At 39.9% G+C, this 22,955-nt stretch overlaps 1 protein-coding gene across 2 annotated transcripts in view; it reads right to left on the reverse strand.

Moving 5' to 3' along the window:
* BRCA1 (BRCA1 DNA repair associated) overlaps positions 1–22,955 on the reverse strand; it is a 67,116-nt gene that overhangs the window by 6,315 nt on the left and 37,846 nt on the right. For both annotated transcript variants that reach the window (XM_072646604.1, XM_072646603.1), the window contains exons 12-20: positions 20,928–21,099; positions 16,073–16,190; positions 12,991–13,184; positions 11,660–11,964; positions 9,219–9,306; positions 7,687–7,764; positions 6,690–6,730; positions 5,136–5,219; positions 1,274–1,328 (exon numbers count right to left, since the gene is read on the reverse strand). In XM_072646604.1, the coding sequence (XP_072502705.1) occupies positions 1,274–1,328; positions 5,136–5,219; positions 6,690–6,730; positions 7,687–7,764; positions 9,219–9,306; positions 11,660–11,964; positions 12,991–13,184; positions 16,073–16,190; positions 20,928–21,099 (1,135 nt within the window). The remainder of the gene's footprint in view (positions 1–1,273; positions 1,329–5,135; positions 5,220–6,689; positions 6,731–7,686; positions 7,765–9,218; positions 9,307–11,659; positions 11,965–12,990; positions 13,185–16,072; positions 16,191–20,927; positions 21,100–22,955) is intronic.

The following is a 22,955-nucleotide window of genomic DNA, read 5'->3' on the forward strand; positions in this document are numbered from 1 at the left end:
TGAGTCAGTAATTGATAATCATGGCAGTAGAGAGCACCACACTCAGTGGTAATTACGACAAATGTCAAGAGACAGGAGGATAATTTATTCAGTCAAAAAATAAACGCCACCCTGGACAGAGAATCTACATGCTGATGGGAGAGTGGCAGCCAGAAGAGGTTTCTGAAGTCTGGGTCATTTGCAGAGGTGATTCATTGCATGACTTTTGCAAGGAGAATGAGAGTGAGAACCACCAAATGAGAGAGCTAACTTCTTGCTGTGTCTGCATATATTCTGGTATGAAACTTTATGTAGGGCTCCCTTCTTGCCAGCCTACATTTTCAGATTAGTAAGAAATGTAAATAACAGAAATAAGGGTGGAAGGGGTATCTCTGACTGGGTCACTGAGACCAGGCCAATAGCACTTCCAACAAAACCTTTCTGAAGAAAGATTGTTGAATCTGCTTCAGGCAAGTTTGCATTCTATAAAAGAATAAATTCCTTCCAAATGCCTTGGGGACAACATGTCTGGAAATTTTATAAAGGCCAATCAATCAATAGCCAATAATAATGTAAACTAAAGACAAAACCAGAATATTTAGCATACCTCTGGTGGCCTCCCTGGTGAGTGGCTCAGTGCATCACTGATATAGGTACTTAAACCGCCCTAGCCCTCACCCCTTAAGTAAGAGGCAAATGGAATCTGACGTGTACGTGTGTGTGTGTGTGTGTGTGTGTGTGTGTGTGTGTGTTTGTGATAAAATGGGAGTATCTTCTCTGAAGAGGAATCACTTGAATCATTACATCTGATATGCACATAATGATCTGGGTGAAATTTAAATTAGAAAATGTTCATCAAAAACATATCCTCCAATATTGCTGCTCTGAGCCCATGCAGGGCCCTTGCCCCACAGGCTTAAGCTGCAGCCATGCGTTCCTCTCTGTTAATAATGTATCAGGAGGAATGTGTGGGCAGAGGATGGTTTGGGAGAACTTAGCAGTCTGATTCTCAATTATTATAAACATCTACGTCATCTTCCCTCCCCTTGATTAATTTCCCCTTTTCTTAAAGCAAGAATTTTTTAAAATATATGACTTCTCACTTTTTTACTCCAGGTTTGGGTCCAGGAAAACCTCTACTTTTAAATCCACACCTGGAAAGCCTCATCAATCTAAGGAGGTCTTTGGGAAGTCAGACATACACAAAGGCTAGCTGTATTCTTGCTTTAGGTTTGGGTGGTGCAAAGGAACAGCTGTTATGAGAATGTTATCATATAGACTCTCATTTTCTTACCTGTTGGCATGTCTGTAAATGGTCCATAGCAACAGATTTCCAGGCCCTTGAAGATCTGGGAAAAGACAAATGAAAATTACCAAGGAGTAAAGAATTCTTTCCTCACTGAATGAACCTCTTGGGAAACACTTTTCCTTTAAATTTGATGGCTTCCACCGTTATTCCTTAGAAACAATAAACATCAATCCACGCTCAGAATTCTGTTACAGGTCTAAGTCTTTTTGCTCTGTGTATTTTCTTTCTGTCCATTGTTACCCAAGGGCAGTTTTATACGGTGGAAAGGCTTGACCAGGAGTCAGAAGACCTTGGTTCCTGGCCCAAGCCTGCCATTTATTAGTCTTGTGACCATGGGTAAGTCATTTAATTTTGCTGTTTCCTCATCTGTAAAATGGAGACTACTGTGCCCGCCTTGTCCACCTCGTAGAGTTGTTACAAAGATCAAAGCTGATGTGTGTTAAAATGCTTTGTAACCTCTGTATCACTCTGCTTTCGACGGCAGGCTCCCTGAAGCTGGGGACTGTCATACAGTTCAGGTATATTTATCTGGGTACATGTGGCCTTCTCCAATAGAATGTAAGCTCCTTTTGGGTGAGGATCATTTAATTTTTGTCTTTCTATCACCAACACCTTGCACAGTGGTGTGTAATTTGTTACAAAGTAAAATAATTGTAGGAACCTAGTTATTTTCATGTTTTTCTCCCCTTTAGATGTGAGCTCCTTGGGAGCAGGGGCCGATTTTACTTTTCTCTGCAATCCTAGCACTTTGTACAGTGCCTACTACGTAGGAGCCACTTTGTCAATGCTTGTTGACTGACTGGCTGGTCATTTATCTATTGGGGAATGCCACCTGACCCTATACATTTGTATCAGTTCTCTATGCATCTTAGATAGTAGACCACCAGCAGAGAAATTTGCTGTAATTTTTCCCCAGAAGTTAACTCTTTCTGTGCTAATTCTAACAACATCAATTTTGTTCATGTAAAATATTCTGAACTTTATGAAATTACAATCACTCATTTTATCTACTGTGATGTTCTCCATCTTGTTTGGTCAGGGACTTTTCCTTAATCCATAACTGTAAAAGCCATCTCTTTGCTTGCTCTTCTAATTTGCTTACGATGGTACATGATGTGAGATGCAATTCCTATCAGATTGCTTTATAGCTTTCTCAGAAGCTTTTATTGAATATTTGGGGCCCTTTGGTTTACTGAACACCATGCTATCCAATTCAATTCAGTTCCTAGTCCTATTTATCTAATCTGACCCAGTGGTTCACTTTTCTATATTTAATTAGTACCAAAATAGCTTTGCCGATTACTGCTTTGTGGTACAGTTTAAGATGTGGCAATGCTAAGTTTACTTCCTTTCAAATCTTTGTTCTTTATTTCCTTTGAGCTTCTTGACCTTTTTGTTCTTCTCTACATGAATTTTATTTTTTTCTACTTCTCTCCAGTAATCATTTGGTAATTTGACTGGTACGACACTGAATCTGTAAATTAACATAGGTAGCGTCATCACTTGCGTTCCATTAGTAAGGTCTAAACATGAGCAGTTAAGGACTTGCCAATATTTAGGTCCCTCTTTGTTTTTGTAAAGAGGGTCTTGTGATTGCCTTTATATAATTCCTGTGTGCATCTTGGCAGTTAGACCTCCAAAAACTTTTACATTTTATAGTTATTTTGAATACTAATTTACTAACATCAAGTAATAGTGGCATCAAGGGACATCTTTGCTTTATCCCTGATCTTACTGAAAACGCCTCTAGTGTTTATTAGAGACAATGTTAACTCTTGAATTTAGATAGATGTCATTTAACTTATTAAGGAATGATTTATTTCCATGCTTTTTAATGTTTTTAATAAAAAGGGGAGTTGTATTTTATCATAAGCTTTTTCTATATCTATTGACTAGCCATGTGATTTTTATTATTTTTATCAACAGGATTAGCTACAGCTAACAGTTTTCTTAATACTGAATCAACCCAGCATTCCTGACATAAATCCAACTTGATCAGAGTGAATTTTCCTTTTAACATATTATTGTAGTGTTAATATTATATTCAATATTTCTGCATCAATATTCTTTACAAATATTGGTCTATAATTATCGTTTTCTTGCTTTGTATCTCCCGACTATAAGTATCTCTTATTAGGGATTTGGTAGAATCCTTCCTTTCGCTATTTGAAAGTAATCACTGCTTTGCCTTTCTACTGAACCCAAAGCACAAACAACTTTGAGCCTAAAGCTCCTTTCATAGATAGCCGCAGGAAAAAAAAAAAAAAACACCGTGAGTCTCCAAAAGAAAGAGCCTGGTAAGTCATCTTTTTCTTACACTGGTTTGATTGTTTGGTCTCCAAGGGAAGGAGCCCATATCACATTATACAGGTGAATTCCTTTTAATAATTTCCCCTAATCATTATTAAAGAGTAAAGTCTCTTTTGAAAATACTCATTTTTGGAAGTTGAGTATATTGCACATCATAGATGATTCATAAATATTTTTGAATGTTAAAATAATTTTTTAAAGTTTGAAGGTACTGAAAATTAGCATGTGAAAGGACATTCTTTTTTGCAAAGATAAAGTCTCCAAGGTGAAGAGGGTGTCATGCTACTCATATCATTCTATAATGTCCCTCTATCTGCTCAAAAGGGACAATTATGAAAATGGTCTAAACCTCTACTTTTTTCTCCCTTTCCCTTACAGCTGGAAAGATCTGAAAACCCAAACAGAGGTAAAAATGAGCTGCATTTCAGACTATTACTTCAATGTCACGTTATAGATTACTGAATGAAAAGGAACAACTCTACTCTTATTATAAGTGTAGGATCCTATTTATAACAACTGTGCCACCTGTGTGAATGAAATATGTGCTCTAATGCCACTGCCTCCAATGGCATCAGCTGGTGATATCATGGACTCAAGCCACTCAAAATGCTCAAGTTCTAGTAAGGCGCCTGGTCTGAGCCAAATGCTATGTGAAAAGTTTAATGACTGGATATTTTCAGATCTTATGCCTGGTTGACCCTTGCTGACAAGGGCCTCTAATGAGAAGATGAGAGATTTGCAGTTTTGAGCTCCTCGACAAATACATTTCTCCCTGCCAGGGAGAAACCACTGTGACATTTAGCATCTTTGCAGTTTCATCACCCTGACCAGCCACTTTCCATCACTGCCATCCAAAGGTCCTTGCACATGAAAAAAACACAACCAGGCAGCAACAAGAGCAGTGTTTCAGTTAAAGCGGGGGAGGGATCTGGGGCTAACTCAACCTTACACACAATGTGGTAAAACAAAACAATTAGCCATCTTGTGCAGGAACTCTCTGGGGAGGTGGCATGATAGGAAGCAGATGACATCAGCTTCTTTTCAGTGTTGGAAAATAAAAGTCTAAAGCAATAAACTGCCTGGACTAAGTAAGTAGGTAGAATGGCTATTTCTGAGGCTAGACTGATCCTTGGATTCAATGCTTTAGGGTCTGACCAGGGCTTATCTCCCAGATCACTTCTCTGCACAGTGTCCTCTCTGTCACTGCCGTTGCTTGTGACTAAAGAAGGTGAGGGTGTGTTCCAGCAAGGCAGGGGTCCATTCTCAAGTGTTCGGCTGTGACCCCTCAAAAGAGACAGAATTAAGACATTATGGTTTAAAAGAGTGAGCCAGGGACATCAGCTTTTGGCAGCCCCAGAAGGGCAGGTGCCTTAGGCCTGCAGCACAGGAGAAATACCATCAGGCAGTCACCATGACAAAAAAGCATCTTCTATGTAAGAACTTCACAGAGGAGTCTTGGCTGTGCTGGCTTTTCCCTGGGTAACCGAGGTGAAGCCATGTCACCTCTCTGGGGAGGGCTCTTTTCCAGTGGCCTTACCTTCATCCCCTGAGATTCTCTTGCTCTCTCTGGACCTCGGTGGTTTCTTCCATTGATGACATCTCCTCTGACTTCAAAGTCACACTTTAAAAAAAAAAGACAAAGTAAAAGACGGTTCTTCAGTCTTCATCAGGAAGTTACGTCAGTTTTAGGGAGTTAAGTTTTTCTCGGTTGTTTGTTCAAAAAGGTCACTAAATTTGGCAGGATAGATGAAACAAATGGCATCTTGGCTGCTGCAGTCAGTTCACGGAGGCAAATCTGTTGGCAAAAACTAACAACTGGCTTCCCTCCTTACTAGGATATAATGGCTTCCCTCCTTACTAGGATTTAATGTATTTAAATTTCCAGCATCCATCTCTTCTCGAAATATTGCTTAGCATTTAGATTAAACTGATAATACTTTGCTGTGTAATAACAGAAATATTCCCTCATCTTTTAAATCAAATTGTATATTGTCATTCTAAAGAGAAAAAGGGTTTTTCATATTCCAACTGAAAAATTTCTGTGGTTAATGAAACTTGGAAGACAAAATGGGCTTCTTATAGTAAGGAGAATGGAAAGTTTGGGTTGGAAAAGGGATCGAAAGAGTGAAGAGGAAGAGGTCAAGAGTCTTGGTTATATTCAAACCAAAAAGTGCTAAATAAGTACTGGGAGACAGAAGGGAGGCCAGATAGCCTTTGCATTTATTTTTCTGATAAAGAAGGCAGCGTGACATCGAAAAGAGCACTGTCTTGGGAGTTAGAAGACTTACTCAAATCTTCCCTCTGATGTTTACTATCTGTGTGAACCTCCCTTGCCTAATTTTTCTCATTTGAAATATGAGGGGGTTGGACTGATGACCTCTAAGGTCATCTTCCAGCTCTAGAGCAGTCATTCTTATGTTATTAAAGCACCAGCTTGTGAAAATTCTTTGGTCACCTTCATGCTCAGTCTTGGAGCCACTTGGATGGGCACAGTATGACGGATGAAGCTTTTAGAAGACGGCTGAAGCAACAAAATGAGACAAGTGTGCCTCCATGCTTCTGTCGCGAAATTATTCTTTCTTCTACATGCTATGCTAATTAACTGTTGTTGTTCTCAGATCATCAATAGCAAATATTGTCTTGAGGTAATTTTATTTCCAAATAAATTCGATTTGCTTTAACCACATCACTGAAGAGCTGCCAGTATCCAGGAAGGTTTCTGTGTGCACAGCCAGATTGACCCTGTTTCTCTGCAATGCTCTCAGCCCTCTTGTTCTGTAGTGCCTTTCCTTCCCCTCCTACCCAATTAAAGAGCCATTCCTTTTGAAGTTCTGGAAAGTGATGACAGATTTCCTGCTATTAAAATATAAGCTCCCTGAGGGCAGGGAATAGTCATTTTCATCTTTGTATCCCCAATGCCTAGCACCCAATACGTGTTTGATAAATGCTTGCTTTTGATTCTTCTGTATCTCAACTCTAGGTTTCTACTTGCCCAGTATATTCTCACCATTTCCACTACCTTTCACCAATAGGTCATTCAAACCTTGGCATAAGGCCTGTCTTTGGCTATTTTGGGACATCAAGGACCTACCTCGGGCAGCACCTTGCCTTCTTTAAAAGACTGCACCACCCCTGAAGACAAGACCATAAAAAAAAGAAAGGTCATATACAACAGAAAAACCCACTGTTTCAATGATTTGGTCAAGAAGCATCGGAGGAAATGTGACATGAGCAGAAGCAGAAGAAGAGAACATGGTAACAACAACACTGGATGATGATCAGCTGGGAATGATTTGGCTATTTTCAGTGATACAACGATGTGAAGCAATTCTAAAGGCCTCATGAGGAAAACTGTTATCCACCTCCAGAGAAAGAACTGATGGACTCTGAATGCAAATCAAAGCATACTACTTTTCCCTTTCTGTATTTAAAAAAATGTTTTTTCCTTTAGGTCTGTGTCTTCTTTCACAACATGACTAATATGGTGATGTTTTGCATGAACATGTATAACCTATATCAAAATGCTCACCATCTCTCTCAAGGAGGGGGAACATGAAGGGAAAGAGAAAATTTGGAACTCAAAAAAAGACTTAAAAATTCTTTAAATTAAAAAGTTAAAAATTGTCTTTACAGGCAACTGGGGGAAAATATTGTTTAAAAAGCAAACCCCAAAACATTCACAGAATACTAGTGGAAGGGATAGCACGTAACCCTAAAAGCCAGAGATTTATAAGATGTATAGCACAGATTCTTTCCTCAGGCCTGGTTGCTACTTAATTCAAATGTTAGAAATTGCCTTATGCACATTGATTTTAGCCCAGTAGCTGAAGAAAGCCTCCTTCACATACTAAAATTGCTAATAGAACAGATTGGATCCTATTAGTTATAAAAAGAAACCCATTTCCCCAATATTGCTGGCTTATCTGAACAAAGCAGTATACATTAAAGATAAAACCAATTTAGTATGATCATTAAAGGCCTTTTGGGTATTCACTCAGAACTGTAGAAATCTCAGGTGTTAAGGTATTAACATTAAAAAAAAAAAAAGGCAGAAAAACCAAAGCATGAAGGGGTTGAATCATACTTACACAGAAAACTTACTACCCATTTCCCTCCTGCAATGCCCAAGAAGTATTTCAGAGTCCTCTCACACACAAACTCAGCATCTACAAAGCAAAAAACCATACAAGAAGTTAGCAGAAGTTGGTAGCTAAGCCTGAAAGTCTGGTTCTAGTAGGCTCATGAGGTTCTTGCCCACCAGAGAAGAGTTGACGATTCCACCTACTCTGAGGGAAGAAGCAGAAGCTAGAAGAGTCTGGACCACTAGAGGAGTAAAGGGAAAAACATGGAGCTCTACAAGTTGGATCACATAAATTTATTTTCTGTATTCCAAAAAATATTTAAAGCATGGCTGATACTGTTATATTTGTAGAGTCTAAATCTGTTTTAGTGGATGGTTATATCTAGAAGGGAAGAAGAAATAATATGTATGAAACTATAAGACTGAAATGATAATCCAAGCAATATGTGCCCTTCCTTAGGACTTTGACCTGGAGACCCCTAACCCTTTAGCATTCCTGCAAGGGGTACCTGGAAAATATGCCAAATAGGCCAAAGATCTCATGGTTCTTGTTCCTACATCAAGACTTCAGAAAGCAATAGCTAAAGAATAATTTCTGTTTATTTCCCAGTATTTCAAAGACCTCTTTGAAGAACTAAGAAAGCTGTGGCAAAAACACTTAGGAGAAATGCATTTAATTAAACCTTAAGACATAACAGACAAGACATCATCAGCAACAGCCCCTCTTCATAAAATTCATCACACTTCTATTTTGTAGAGCTTCTTGTTTAGCCACTGATAGAGTTGATGAAATAATGAACTTCAAACACAGTCACCCTAGTGCATTAGCCATCTGAAAACTGGACAGTGCTGCTTGGCCTCCTTGACAGACACTCTAATACATGGTTTCATGATGATATGTCTCTACCTTTTATCAAGTTCACAGGATCAGAGATCTAAGATAGAAAGGCACTTTAGAGGCCAGTTAGTTCAGAGGTCAGTGACATGTCCAACATTACATGCGGATGAAGTGGCAGAGCTGAGATTTGATCATTTTCAAGATATCTTGAATCAGCTTTTAAAATTCTGTTCTATCACTGCTTTATCTCCCTAGTCTCTGAATCCATGCTAATAATTTTGTCTGGTAGAAAGGCTAATAAAATTCCTTTTTAAGTAAAATTATAATTTGTCAGTTATTAGAAGAGTAGGATTTGCCCCTTGGTTTATCAAAATTTATAAAGTATTCAAGACAGCAGGTTAAACCTGGGATCTTCAGAGCAAACTATTTGAGGAGGAGCACTTAGAATCCACATTTATTGGGAAAGTCATCATGATAAATGTCTGTTTGAGTTCAATGGAATTGAGTTGTAAATTGCCAATGAACTTGAATTTCAAGTAAATCTTGAGGAACTGCTTCCTGGAGCAGGAAAAATGAATTTTGACTTTTTAATACTTCATCAACTGTCTGTTTTTGTTTTTTCCCATTGAATTCCAGGACAGGTACTTCTCACCTGGAAGAGAGTTAACATGTTTTGTCAGTTCATAAAATTCTTGGTATACCTGTTTTCATTATGACATGAGTGGTCCCTTCAGTAATTTGATTAGATAGAGTGCTCTGGGTTTTCTTGGCAAACTTCTGCACTAGCATCTGAAAGCAAGCAAAACACTGAATTACATCAAATTGCTTCCAATGTAATATTAGACAGCTTTGAGCATTAGAAATCCTGGCTTTGAATTCACATCAGTTAAGGGATAAAAAGATTTGCTTTCTAACATAGCTGAAGTACCAAAATAAACCTCAATTTAATAAAAAGTACAACTTAGAGGAAGAAATTCTGAAGTATTTTATGTCAGGAGACATGGAAAACACAAGTATTGATTTTTGCCTTTAAACAGCAGAAATCACTTGATTGCCTGAGACAGTTCCATGGTATGGTGACACTCCACTATACTATAATTCAGATTTACCAGTCGGTAATTTATGAGCTGTAAGAAATCCCACCTTCACACAAAGATGTGCAGTAGTTATGTCTGGCACAAAACCAAGATTCAAGCCTCTGATGGTAACAAAATAGTAGAGTCACAGTGATGCTAAAGGTTGGTGTCATAACCATCAGTTTCAACACATTTAAAGAAACGGATTAAGGAAAGAATCTCGTCCTTTTTCCACAAGAAAACTAGCACCTTCCAGCTATTCTCCATGAAATATATAAAAGACAATAAATAGGCAGTCTAAGAAATTAACCAGATCTATTTAAAGCTCAGTTGACATAACTGGTAACTCCCGTTTTGTAACAACTTTGTTAATCAAGTGCCATGATTTGCTAGCCAATGCCAAAAACACTACCATTTATGCACCGAATGATACTGTGACTGAGATCAGGCTATCTTCCTCCATGCTGTCAGACCCTCCACACTGCCTCAGGGCTCAGAGAAAGGCTGACTTACAGAAGCTAATGATATCCTCCTTCCCTTTACCATTGCCCTCTGCCAGAATCATTAGCAATTCTGAACTGATTATTTGCTGAAATCCCCGCCATGAAAGTATTCTGTTAGAGCAGTAACTGCTGAAAAGATCATTTTAATGTGAGCTTTGGAATTAATCATGTGTAATACAGTCAGCTGCTTCATCATAAATTTGCCACACTTCAGCAAGTATGAATGGTGCTTAAAAGTTTTCTTCCTTTTGTTTTTTAAAGACAGCATGTACCCAAGCCACTTGTGCCCTGATCTGCAGCTCAGAGTCGCTCCTGGCAAGAAAAATCAGTTTAAAAAAATGTCTGAAATGCTGGCCTTTAAAGCAAATGGAACTCTGGGATTTAAACAATGAGTTCTGGGCAGGGTGGGAGAGTGATTGAGGCCTAAATAAACACAAATGCCCAGGTATGAGCTTTCCAAACGAATGGTTTGGTGCATATATAGATAAGCCTGACGCTAGATGGTAAGAAAGTCATCACAAAGACATTAGCCTGCTGCTTAATTTATTATTGTTCCTAGGGCTGAAGCTGCTTCTGAAGCAGGGCTTTCTAGCTACATACAAAGCCGTATGCTGAGTCACTGGCTACTTCTAAAAAGGTTAGAATTAGAGATGGATCTTACCCTAGGGAAAGACCCTATTAAGAGAGACAGGAAAGAATTACTGAGTATCTTCATTCAGTTTGCAACAAATATCGCTTACCCCTAAAGCCCATTTGACGCTCGGTAGCTATCAGGGGCTTAAAGAAATATTTACTAAGTTTTTTTAATTATATGAAATGATACCATTTATGCTAAGTTATAGTGAAGGTGAATGTCCTGCATGTATCTGAATTTTATCCCCAGGCCAAGTAGAAACAGGTTAACTGCATCCTTAATATTTTGGTGGATATTTTTCCATAACAGGAAAACATTCTTGCCTTTGGCAAGATAAACTCGAAGAGAGGCCAAATTCCTAATAGCAGGGGGTGTTGCAGGGCAGAAATGACAGGGCGGGCTGCTGAATGACTGTGGTACAAGGCGAAGGAAAGACAAATAAACATTGGACAAATGCCACTGTCTGGCACTGTTTGGAACCGGGCTAGATTCAGTCAATGTATGCTGGGGAGCACCAAGTACACTGAGATGTAGAGAAAAAAACACTACCACCTGGAGAAAGGAGAGATACACCCATTTTCTGTTTAAGATGAAAAGGTTACAAAAAACCCCCCAACTAAATAACTTTTAATAGTCCTGCATCATACCCATACAAAGTCTAGTTGCTTTCTGCTAGCATTTGAAAAAGTGACTTGTCAAATAATGTATATGGAAGCAGGAATCAGGAAGACAAAGCTGCCTAGCTACAATTTTTCAGAAATCAACGATAGAAATGACATTGTATGGACTTGTGGTTGGCTTCCCAGGACCATCCTGACAAAAGCTACCCTTTATCCAGGGTTCCATGACAATGCAGCATGAGAAGGATGTAATGGCACAGTTACTGGGGTAGCAGCAAAGCACTGGGTCAGATATGCAGTCACACTCACATGTTCTTTGGGAGTCAAACCGGACGCCACAAGGGACATTCTGAGGTTGCCTGTTCCTTCTTTTTTGACCCTCTCTGAGGCAGAGGCCTGTTCCTCCAGATGCCCCCTCACAGTGCAAGCAGGAGGGTTAGGTGCAGAAGTGTTGGTGTTTTCTACAGTCTGAAGTTCAGATGACCTCACTGTGCAAGTTGAGATGGGCAGGTGGAGACTATCTCTTAGGACAGTGTCGTCTTTTTTTTCATGAGGGCTGCATTTGGTGTTCTCAGGGTACACTTTGACTCCAAATTCCAATTCAGGGGCTGTTTCTAAAGAAGAAGAAAAAAAAAAGTCTTATCCAGGGGTCATCATAACCTAGAGTTTGTGTACTTGTTTTTTGAGAATTGTATTAAAACATAATTGATTTCCTTTGTAATCCTGTGTATTTTATTTTATGCACTTAAAAACATTATTCAGAGAACCTGTTCATTGGCTTCACTGGACTGCCCAAGGGGTTCATGACAGCAAAAAGGTTAAGAACCTCTGGTCTAATCTATTCAACAATAAACTGTTAATTGCATAAAGTAGAGAAAAAAAAACCTATGAAGACAGGTTATGTAAAGGTTAAGAGGATGCTGCCATCTTTTTTTTTTTCCTATTTTATTCTGCAAAGTACAATTAGTTGGTGCATTAGAGTCATCAGGCCTCATTACCAAATTAAAAACAAAGCAGAACATGTCTAAAACCTTTTAAGAAAATGCTACTCCATCAGGAATTAAGAATAAAAACAGGAAATTTATGATAGCCCCAAAAAGACACTAATGAACATGGTCAAATGTGGCATTTTTATAATTGCACCTTTTGTGCTAATGTGCTTTTTAGAATGAATTTAAAACTTTTTTGACTATTAAAACTCTGATTTACAAGTCATAAAACTTGCACTCCATTAAAATGATTTAGAAGACATAAAATGTGTAGTTCATTTAGTCTCTTCCTTCACAGGAGACGAGTGATTTTGGCTTTTTGTCTGTTTTCTCCTGAGACGATGGAGCTCTGTTGAGCTAGGACAATCCAGCAGTTTTCTGGTCTAACTGTCCAGTGGTAGCATTTGTACCACTCCCTGACTGTTGACCCATCAGGGGATGAGCACCCAGAGGAGCAGAGGGGTAGAGTTAAGACAAATTCTTTTCCTTTCCTCTCATGGGCCTTAGACGGTAGGACTCTTAATAGCCAGGTCCATCATGTGAATGCTAATCAACTGTGCTGACAGAAAAAACAGAGAAGCTTGGTGTGAAATAAATGAGAAATTAAATGAGAGCACCTCCCCTGACTGAGAGGACTAGTCTGAACATTACCAAGGTTTGGTTTCAGCACACAAGACTGCTCCTTCATCACACTTTGTTCCTTAGGTTGCCACTGTTGTTTTTCCTTCAGGGCAGCAATCCTACTGATCTCCTCTTTGGAAGAGGAGTCTACTTTCTGAAGAGTCCTGGAGTGGCCAAGCAGTCTCCAATCCCCATTCAGCATTTGGGACTCCAAAAGGGAAGATCTAGAAATAAGGATGGGGGGAAAACTATCAGAACAGCTTCTGAAAGGGCTGATAATAGTTCCCTCTGGTCTCTCTAGCAGCTGTGGCAGAATCAAGCAAGAGTCGTTAATGTCAGAGTATTGGGGAATGATTGGCAACGAGAGGGCTGGTGTGTTGGCATGGAAGCAACATGCCCAGATTCATGTTGCACGCCAACACGTCAAGGATGACACATGACATCTCCCTTTAGGGGGTTAGTCTGAGGCTCACTGCCTAACAATATGTCAGCAAGTTTCACCAAATTAACCACTACTGTCACTCATTCAAATCCCACAGACTCAGCTCAAGTCTAAATGGCTTTGCTGGAGTCCTCTCTCACAGGAGCACAAAACTGAGCTGATGATTCCTCCTAAATAGTCTCTGTAACTACACTTCACACTCAACAGCCAAGCTCACACCATCATTCCTGCTATCTGCCTGTTGTTTGTCTCAGGTCATTCCAAGAATGGTAGCCAGCTCTGAAAGGGTGAGTTGGAGAAGCAGGCCCTACTAGAAGGTTCTTCTATGATTCTGGGCCTTTAGGTCTGAATCGGGACTGGATGGCAATTGAGAATGAAAAGCTTACTGGAGCTCTGAAAGTACTTCACCACCTCGGGAAAAGTTTTGGCTAATAATTCCAACAGTAGGCTATTTGGTCCTTGTGTATTAATTAGTCTCTGGCTAGCTAGCTCAACTGCTTAAGCAATAATAATAAGGCTCACTCTCCACATAAGCCAGACTGCATTGTTCTGTGCCTTGGCCATAAAAACCTCTGTCCCTAACTTTAAAAATGTATGCCATCCGTCATAGGGATGAGAGGATGTGGCTAGATCAAAGCTAACTCATAATTACTCTAAGATCCATAATCAGAAGCCTCAGTTTTGTACACATGCCTTATTACAGGTACAATGCAAATGGCAAAAGACTAGGAGTCAAAATCATTGGCCCTGCCATTAATTAGGTGCAACCCTGAGTAAGCTACGTGTCTCAATTTCCTCTACACAGTGGGAATATTATAATTATTATCTCCACTGTGTAGAGGAAACGATATCTGTCCTATCTTATACTGACGGAGAAGCAAGATAATATATGCAGATGGGCTTTACCCAGTTTAAACATAGCATGTGATCATCATCATTGGTTTGGAAGTGATGTTCTGAAATTTCCCCCTCAAAGCATTGTCCCTAGGACTTGCTTATGTTCCCTCCCTCGGCTGAAATGATCATCCCTATGCAGAGGACAATCTAATGTCTATATCCAGCTTCAAGTTTGCTCCTGAGGTTTATTCTTGGATCTCTCACTACCTGCTAGATATCTCCACCTAAATGTTGCAGTGGTATTAATGCAAAACTGAGCTCCTCTTCTAAAATGTGTGGGGCCTCTCAGCTTCCTGAGATCTGTTGGTGGTAACACTCCTCGTCCCCCTGTTCCAGGCAGCTAGGTTAAACTTCAGAGTCCTCTTCCCAAGTTGTGTGGAGCTCAGCTGTACCATCTCTCATATCTACCTCTGCACCACCACTGTTCTCGTTCTCCTCTCTCTCATCTACTTTAACTGGTTCCTCTGCTGCTAATTCAGCCTTCACATAGTTGCCAAAACAGACCTCTCAACCGGAAAGTCCAATCATGTCACTGCCCCCCTGCATGAAAATCCTTGGCAGCTGCCTCAGGGACAAACCACAAACGACTTCCTGCAGTAGCCCCTGACGTCAACACAACCTCACTTCAAGCTCTCCTTCCAGCCTAATTCTATCCTACCCTTCTTTCACATGCCAAACCGGACTACAAAACTGTGTCCCAATGTCATCTTCCTCTGTACTGACTGAAATAAACTCCCTCCACATGTTTAAAACCTTTTTTACCCTCAAGACCAAGGTCAAAGGGAAGAAAATAAGTATTTATAAACCACCTACTATGTGTCAGCACTGTGCTAAGTGCTTTCTTATCAAAATTATCTTGTTTGATCCTCATAACAACCTTAGGAAGTAGGTGCTATTATTATTCCCATTATATAGTGGAAGAAACTGAGGCAAAGACAGGTTAAGTGACTTGCACAGGGTCACATGGTAAATGTCTGAGGCTAGATATGAACTCAGGTTTTCTTGACTACTGGCCCAACTCTCTACCCACTGTGCCAATTGCCTTCCTGCTATTTCCTCTGGCTCCACACCTTTAGATGACCAAAAGGGGTTACACTTCTTCCCTTTCCTCCTCCAATTTTTCTAGAACCCTTGGGATAAGCTCTCTCCTTTACCTTAATCCTATTCTCTCTCATATTGCACTTGGGTACAGTACAAGACTTTATCACCCACCCCCCCATCTCCTCTTCCATTAGACTATAAGTTCCTTGAGAGCAGAGACTGTTTCTTTTTCATTTTCATATCCCCAGGACCTAGCTCATAGGTGCTTAATGAATTTTCGCTGACATGATCAAGGGAAGTCAGCATCTAAACTTATTTCTGGAAAACAAGAACTACAAGTAGGGTGTGGGCTGATCTATGAGGTCAGCCTTGTCACATCCTGCCAACAACCTCCAGCATTATTCAAAATTTGAGTTGTGTTTTATTTTATTCTACTCTAGAAAAGGGACAGGTCATCCAACTACATCTGGCCCATGCCCTCAGGTACAGTTTAATACTCTTTCCTGCACAGCGGTTCATATTGCTTAAAACCAAAGCAGGAACAAGACTAAAAGCCTACAGGTGATTAAATAAGATGGGCATCATAAAGGAAAAAGAAGCTATGTAAGTCTACGCACATAAAGCCAGAGACTCTACGTAGAAAAATAACTCATGCTCACCATAAGACAAGGATTTAAGAAATCACAGCTTTCTACTCAGAGCATTTCTCTCTCTCAAACAAAATGCTTTTACCCTTCAACTCCTGGTTCTTCATTTTTACTGCTGGAATCCTCCGGAAATGCTTGGGGCTTGTCTGCTGAAAGGCTTTGTGCATTTCGGCTTACATGATGCTCAACAGTTTTCCCTGCTCCTTCAAATGGAGATGGAAAGAAAAGACAACAATACAATTTGCTTAGGAGCCTTGTTCTTGTGCTGATAATTCAGGTGAAGACGTTGATTTTTTTAAAAAGCAGCAGCCTATGACAATCAAATCAGTTTCTAAACAAGCATATCAGGAGGAGAAAATTAAAGTTTATAAACATTAACAAGTGATGTGACAGACAGATGCTAATAATGGTTAAAAAATAACCACAATGGGCTGGGGCTGATGTTGCTAAGTGAAGACATCCAGTTGAGCCACAGCTACCTAAACCATCTTTTTCTCTCCCCAGTGAGGAAGTTTGGTCAGTGCCTTGACCAAAGATGGAGCTGTCATGTCAGAGGTAACAGAAGAGAAACAGCTACTTTGATAAAAGCATAACAGCATCACTCTTACCATTTTTACTCCTTCCCTTCCTTCATAACTATAAAGAATATGGGTTTGGGAGGAATGGTGCGGGGGGGAGGGGCGGTTAGGATGCAGGAGTAGAGGAAGAAACTGTGACATTTCACTTTAGTTATTCAATTATTTAAAAATACAGGGAACCCTGAAGTAATGGAACTAAGGATAAAATATCCAAAAAAAAAGGACAAATGTAAAACAGACCTAAGGCAAAGTTCTGGCATGTTAGGATACCTTTTTTATTTATGAATTCTCAAAAGAATGAATATGCTACTGCCTTCTAAGAAGTGACTTAAAGGCACAAATACTTAGAAAGCAAAAATGAAAAACATAAATATCACAAACATTTCCTCCATATCTATCAGCAAAACACTAATGATTAAAATAGAATTTTACACTTATATTAGGAAGGCAGAAGCCCATATATATAGCAATAGGAAAATGCAAACAAAGGTTGTATTAATTAAATTGTTTTAAAGATACTGTGTAGCCTGGAGGAAAAGTCATTGATTTCTTGAGCTAATCCTCAAATACATTCCTTATAGCTCCCCGTGCAGCTTGGTTTCTCTGGGTGTACGAGTGTCTCATGAACACAAGAAGAGCCCTGACTAGAGTCAGTAGCTGTTCACAACAGGCTGCACCCAAGGATGAACCAGCATATTTTCTTCTTGCAGTTGGGTATAGAAAGCCTTTCCTAAAAATACAGGATGGTATTTGATGGAATAATGTGTAGACTCTCAACGACCTATATGAAGTTGAAGTAATCACTCATTGGAAAGGAAAAAAAAGTAAAGCCTCACAAAATCCAGAAGCCCAGCTATTAACAAGTCATTACATAACTGGAACATTTAGCTTATGAATTACTCTTTTCATTACAATGGGCCTCAAGCCACAGGCAAAAAACAAAAGCTAATCTAAGTTATGAGGCAATCACACAGTGGTACCTCAAGGACATACCACCAGGTTTTTTTTTTTTGTTATCTTTCTGCCTCAAACCTCTGTCTCCTAGAAGGAAAGCTTGACTCAGTGCAGCCTTGCAGGAAGGCTGTTTTAGTTGGGATGAAGGGGCCAGATAGGTGATCTCGAGCATTATCATGGCAATCTAGAGCTCAGAGGGGTACTCCTCCAGTCACTGTCCTCCCTCTCTCTTGGAGTCTTCTGAGGCAGGGGCCCTGGGTCACACTGGAGCTTCTAAAGATAAGCAGAAGATAGTGATAAAAGCTGCATGGTTACCAAATTCCATGTAAGTCTTGTCTCACAAACAACTCTGTAAGATGGGCTGTGCAAGGACTCATATCCATTTTACAGATGAGGAAAATGAAGCTCAGAGAGGTTTAATGATGGAGAAATTTATTTGGCTAGTTAGGAGCAGAGCGGAGACTCAAAACTCTAAGTTCCAGAAACCTCTCCATCCTTCAAGATAATAGATTTAGAGCTGGAAGGGACCTTAAAGGTTTTCTAGGTTCAAGCTCCTCACTTTACAGAGAAAGAACTGAGGCCCAGAGATATGTGGGCATCTGCCCAAGGTCACCTGGGTAGTGAGTGACATTCAGAATTTAAAGTACATCTATCTACCTATCTATATCTATACATACATCATATATACATATATATATGCCAAAGTCAGAATTTAAACTAGACATATAGTTTACAAATGCATACAATTTAAATTAAATATACATGTACACACACACACACACACACACACACACACACACACACACATACACACCAGTATATGTCTCACACCTGGGGATGGCCCCCAGATAAAAGCTAGCAAACACTTTTGTGTTAAAGAACACTTGATTTCAAGTGCAAGGAAAAAAAGTGCTAGGAGCTCCCCTAAACAGGAAGCTGAGGGTGCGGCTTTCTAAGACTTACAGTGAGGAACTCAAGTCCATCTTTCCTACTGCGTGTGATGCTTGGCTGAGTGTCAGGCTCACATGAACTTAAGGAGGGTGGGGGAGAGCTCATAACTGCCAAGTTGGCATTCAGTTGAAACTATAAACACTTAAGAAATAGAGGCACAAAGGAAACTGTTTTTCTGCAGATCTCCAGGAACACACAAAAACTAAGACGAGATGGTATATTATGCACATATTCAAAGTCAGACAATAACATTTTATTTCTCGTACACTTGGATTTTAAAAGTCTAGTCAGTGTTTAGACTAGAGACAGTGAAAGCGCTCCAAAGAGAAGCATTGTGCTGGGGATCGTGACAGGACTTTGGGCTTCATTATTTGGGAGATGAACTAAATGGAGATACAGTTACAAAGAATGCATTTAAGGAAATACATTTGGAACCACTGCCATAGCAACAGAGTTCCCAGCGTCTCGTGCATGAGCTACTGTTCCCCTTGAACACAAAAATATGTCGAGGAGGAACCAGGGTCTTGGGTTTGAATAGCTAATGGCCTTGGATTCCTAGAAAGACCCGAAGGGAGAAAATAACGTCCTAACACCCCTGAAAGAAACAACAATATCTGAGTTTGGGAAAAGGATCAAAGGAGAAGGAAATCTGGATTCCTACATGGAAAGGGCAGTGAAAAGAACTTTGGGAGATCTCAGGAGGAATGGGGCACAGAAGTACAAAGACCATAAGTGGAAGCTGGCTCAGCAGACTAGCATCCCCCCTCTCCCTAAGGAAAAAACTTCTTTAGGCAAACACCTCCATAATTTGTACTTGTCCTCTACATTTTACTGGACTGAACTCTCACCCTTCCTAAAGTTTTTTTTTTTTTTCAGTTAAAATCTAATATCTTCACCTCACCTTCCCCTATTCACTGATATATGTCAACATACAGGTGCAAATTATTCCCAGGACTGTCTTTTCAAACTCAGCTCAAGACTGCCCCTTGAATAGCTCCATTTGGCTCTGAACCATCTTTCAGACTATTCCTTCAGCATTTATGTACTTGGGTTATACTTTATTAATTTGGCCCATCAATATAGGAAGACCCTGACATAAAGCACTTTGCTACACCACAGACTTCAATATACTAAGGATCAAGTCATGTCCCATAAACACTGGGCATCTTTCAGTCTAATACCTAAAATCTGTTACTTTGGAGTTTCTCCTCTCTGACTAATGTTAAAGGAACAGAAATACGGAATCTCAGAGTTGGAAGGGACTTGAGATGTCTCCTCTGACTTCACACACTGCATGAAAACCTCAAGAGGTGTTAAACTCACAGGCAGCCTGTGATCTGAAGTGAGGCACAAACCAGATTAAAACCTAATTGGGAAACATTGAATAAAATAAATAAAAATATCATACAACAGAGATAATGTTAATTTGTAGTTTTCTAAGTCAACATGCCCCCACCGGGGCCTGTTTCTGTTCAAGTCTGATACCACTGCTCTAAACAACCCTCCATAAGTAGTTATCTTGCCCCTACTTGAACACCTTCAGCAATGGTGAGCTTATTAACTTATAAGGCTGCCCATTTTGTAGTTGGACAGCTTCAATTATTAAAAATTATAGCAAGTCAAAATCAGCTTTCCTGTGTGTAACCTGCACTTACTATCCCCAGCAACAACGATAGTGATGATAAAAATAACTAATATTTATATAATACCCATGTGCCAGGTACTGTACTAAGTACGCTTTACAAGCATTAGCTCATTTGATCCTCACATCAATCCTGGGGGGTGGGGGAGGTCTTATTTTTACCTCCATTTTATAGATCAGGAAACTGAGGCAGACAGAGGTTAAGTGACTCGCACAGGATCACTCATGGCTGGATCTGAACTCTGGTCTTCCTGACTCCAGGCTCCTTGCTGTACCCACTGCACCCCTCAGCAGCCCTACAGCATGTTTTACTATACAGGATAAAACTCAATCCCTCTTTCGTACAACAGTCCTTCAATGTGAAGATAGTTATCACATAACTCGAGTCTTGTCTTCAGTGGGCTAAACAATCCCAAATCCTTTCACTGTATTCATGTGAATGGTTCCAGGTCTCCTCACCTTTCCTAGCTGCCTCTCTCAGATCATCACAGCCCCCTTCTTAGTGCAAGATGCTCAGAACAGAATATGCTAATACAGAGTAGCAGGGCATAGTGTGCTAAGCCATTTTCTCGCAGGTACTCTGTCTCCCTCCTCAGATTCCTAGCCATACAAAGACAAGAGGATTTTTTTCCTCTCTCTTTTAAATCTCAGCATACTATTCAATACAAAGATGGTGACCCCACAGATCTTTTCTCTGGCAAGCTTTTTGAAGGCAAATAGCTTATTTCACTTACGGTCTAAATTTCCTGTTACACCTCACGAAGGGCCATGTACCAAATGGCTCAGTAGAGGTCTGCTGACCAAAATGTACTTACCTTTTTTTGATTTGGTCTGCTTCAAGTCTGGCTGGTCCATGGAAGGGCATAGCCCAGATTCCTGAGAAGCAGGCCTGTGGGAGGTCTGACTACCATGTTGCTCCAAGACAGCCTCTAAGACGGCCATTTCCTGTTGGAGTTTTTTCAGGTTGTCTTGCATGGTGTCCCTCTGCTGTAACAAAGAAATGATCTTGTGTCAGAAGATTATGTTTCTCTCAAAGTGGAAAAATGCCAGTGTTAAAGTTATTTACAAAGACATATTTCATGAAGAGAACACAAATTGCCCAGGATTGAATGACTACATCTGATCAAACACCTATAATCTAACCAGGTTCACACAAGGCATGCTCATGAAATTGTTCTAGATAGAAATGGGGAGGGAAGAGAAACTATAAAATCAACGACCTGTTATGAGGTGGTTATTTTGGTTTAAAATTCATGGGAACAGAAAAAAAAAACCCTTGATAAATCTAATACTTTTAAGGTATTCAATTAACTTTGTTTTTATACTTTATATAGGCTTTGTTTTTGTCTAACATATTTTAAAGATACAGGAAAGAATTAACTTTGTTCTCTTAGCACAGAGAAGATTTAGGTTGAGCAATAGAAAGTTGCCAATTATCAAGGCGATTAAACACTTTAAAAAGGCTCCTTAGAGGTCCTTAATCTTGCTTGGAGTCTGAAATTGACTTAGAGAATTTGCTTCTAGCTTTAGGAGTCCCCGACTCTTTGGCTTCAGTCAGAAGGAATAAGGAGCTAATGCTAATGAAGTGCTTAGAAGATCACTGTAGAAAAGCATGAGAGAAATATTAATAGGCTAGTGGTTTCCTGTAGAAAGATGACAAAAATAATATAAATAGGGAAGAACAGCCATTGTTCTGAATATAAGGACATTCAACTAATGGGGCCATACGTGTAGCCTCTTAAGACTGGAAAAAATGCTGGATTTGACCCTGACACCATGGATGACTGACAATCTCTCTTGAGTCTGTAAAATGGAGATAATATCGATAGCAAACCTCCCCCCCGCCAATTGCTGTGAATTTCAAATAAACATTCTGCAATTCAATAAAACATTCTGCAAACCTTAACTGGCTCTATAGATACCACCTATCATTACTATATTTATGTTTTTCTCAGTTTACAAGTCCATACTACTCATCACTTCATTTTAAGAAAGAGCCAATGAAGATCTGGTTCTTGTAAGGCAAAGGTTAACAGGTCATTCTTAGACTCAAACTGAAGTGAGGACCTTCCAAAATAGAGGCTTCTTCATGTGCATCAGGACTCCAAGAACGGGCTGCAAAAACCTGAGGAGTGGTTTCTCATCTCTTCTAATTCTTGAAGATGTCTTTGCCCTTCCCTGAAAACAGGCCCTCTTCCTCCTCCTGCCACACTGAATTCATAGCTGCAGCAGGATGTTTTTATGAGCGGAAAATGTATTCTGAGCTTGACAAAGGCTTCTACAGCCACACCGGGACTGCACTGCTGCCAAGGACTTCTGTAGCAACAGCACTGCCACCATGTGGCACTTGCTTGTGCTTACGTCTATCATCAGAAAATGGACAAGGCTTTTCTTCAGCAACCCCTGCTATGCTATAATAAAAGGCCTCTGATGAATGCTTCTAGAATTCTATTCTGGTCGCTATATTGCACGATTATCATACCCTGCTTTTATGTAGCTAATAAGCATCTTGGGAAGGCAGAAAGAATAGAAGGGGAGAAGGATGACTATATAACTGTACTCTGAGGGATAAGGGTACAGAGACCCTTCCATTTTTACCAATTAAACGTTCAAAGCACTACTTTTTGCCTGGACAGCTCCTAGGCATCCTGCTGGGGTTTGGTCAGTCACATTATAGACCTTGGATCTGTGATCCTGGGATGTAGTTAAGGCCTTAACCAGGGAACAGCTTAGCTACATCATTAATCTCCATTGTTGCCAGGCATCTTCCTTATGAATGCACCTGGCTACATTATTTCTCTGCTCATTGGCTCAGTAGCTCTTTCCTGTCTACCAGGAAGATT

This window comes from Notamacropus eugenii, chromosome 2 (assembly GCF_028372415.1).
Source record: "Notamacropus eugenii isolate mMacEug1 chromosome 2, mMacEug1.pri_v2, whole genome shotgun sequence".
NCBI lineage: Eukaryota > Metazoa > Chordata > Mammalia > Diprotodontia > Macropodidae > Notamacropus > Notamacropus eugenii.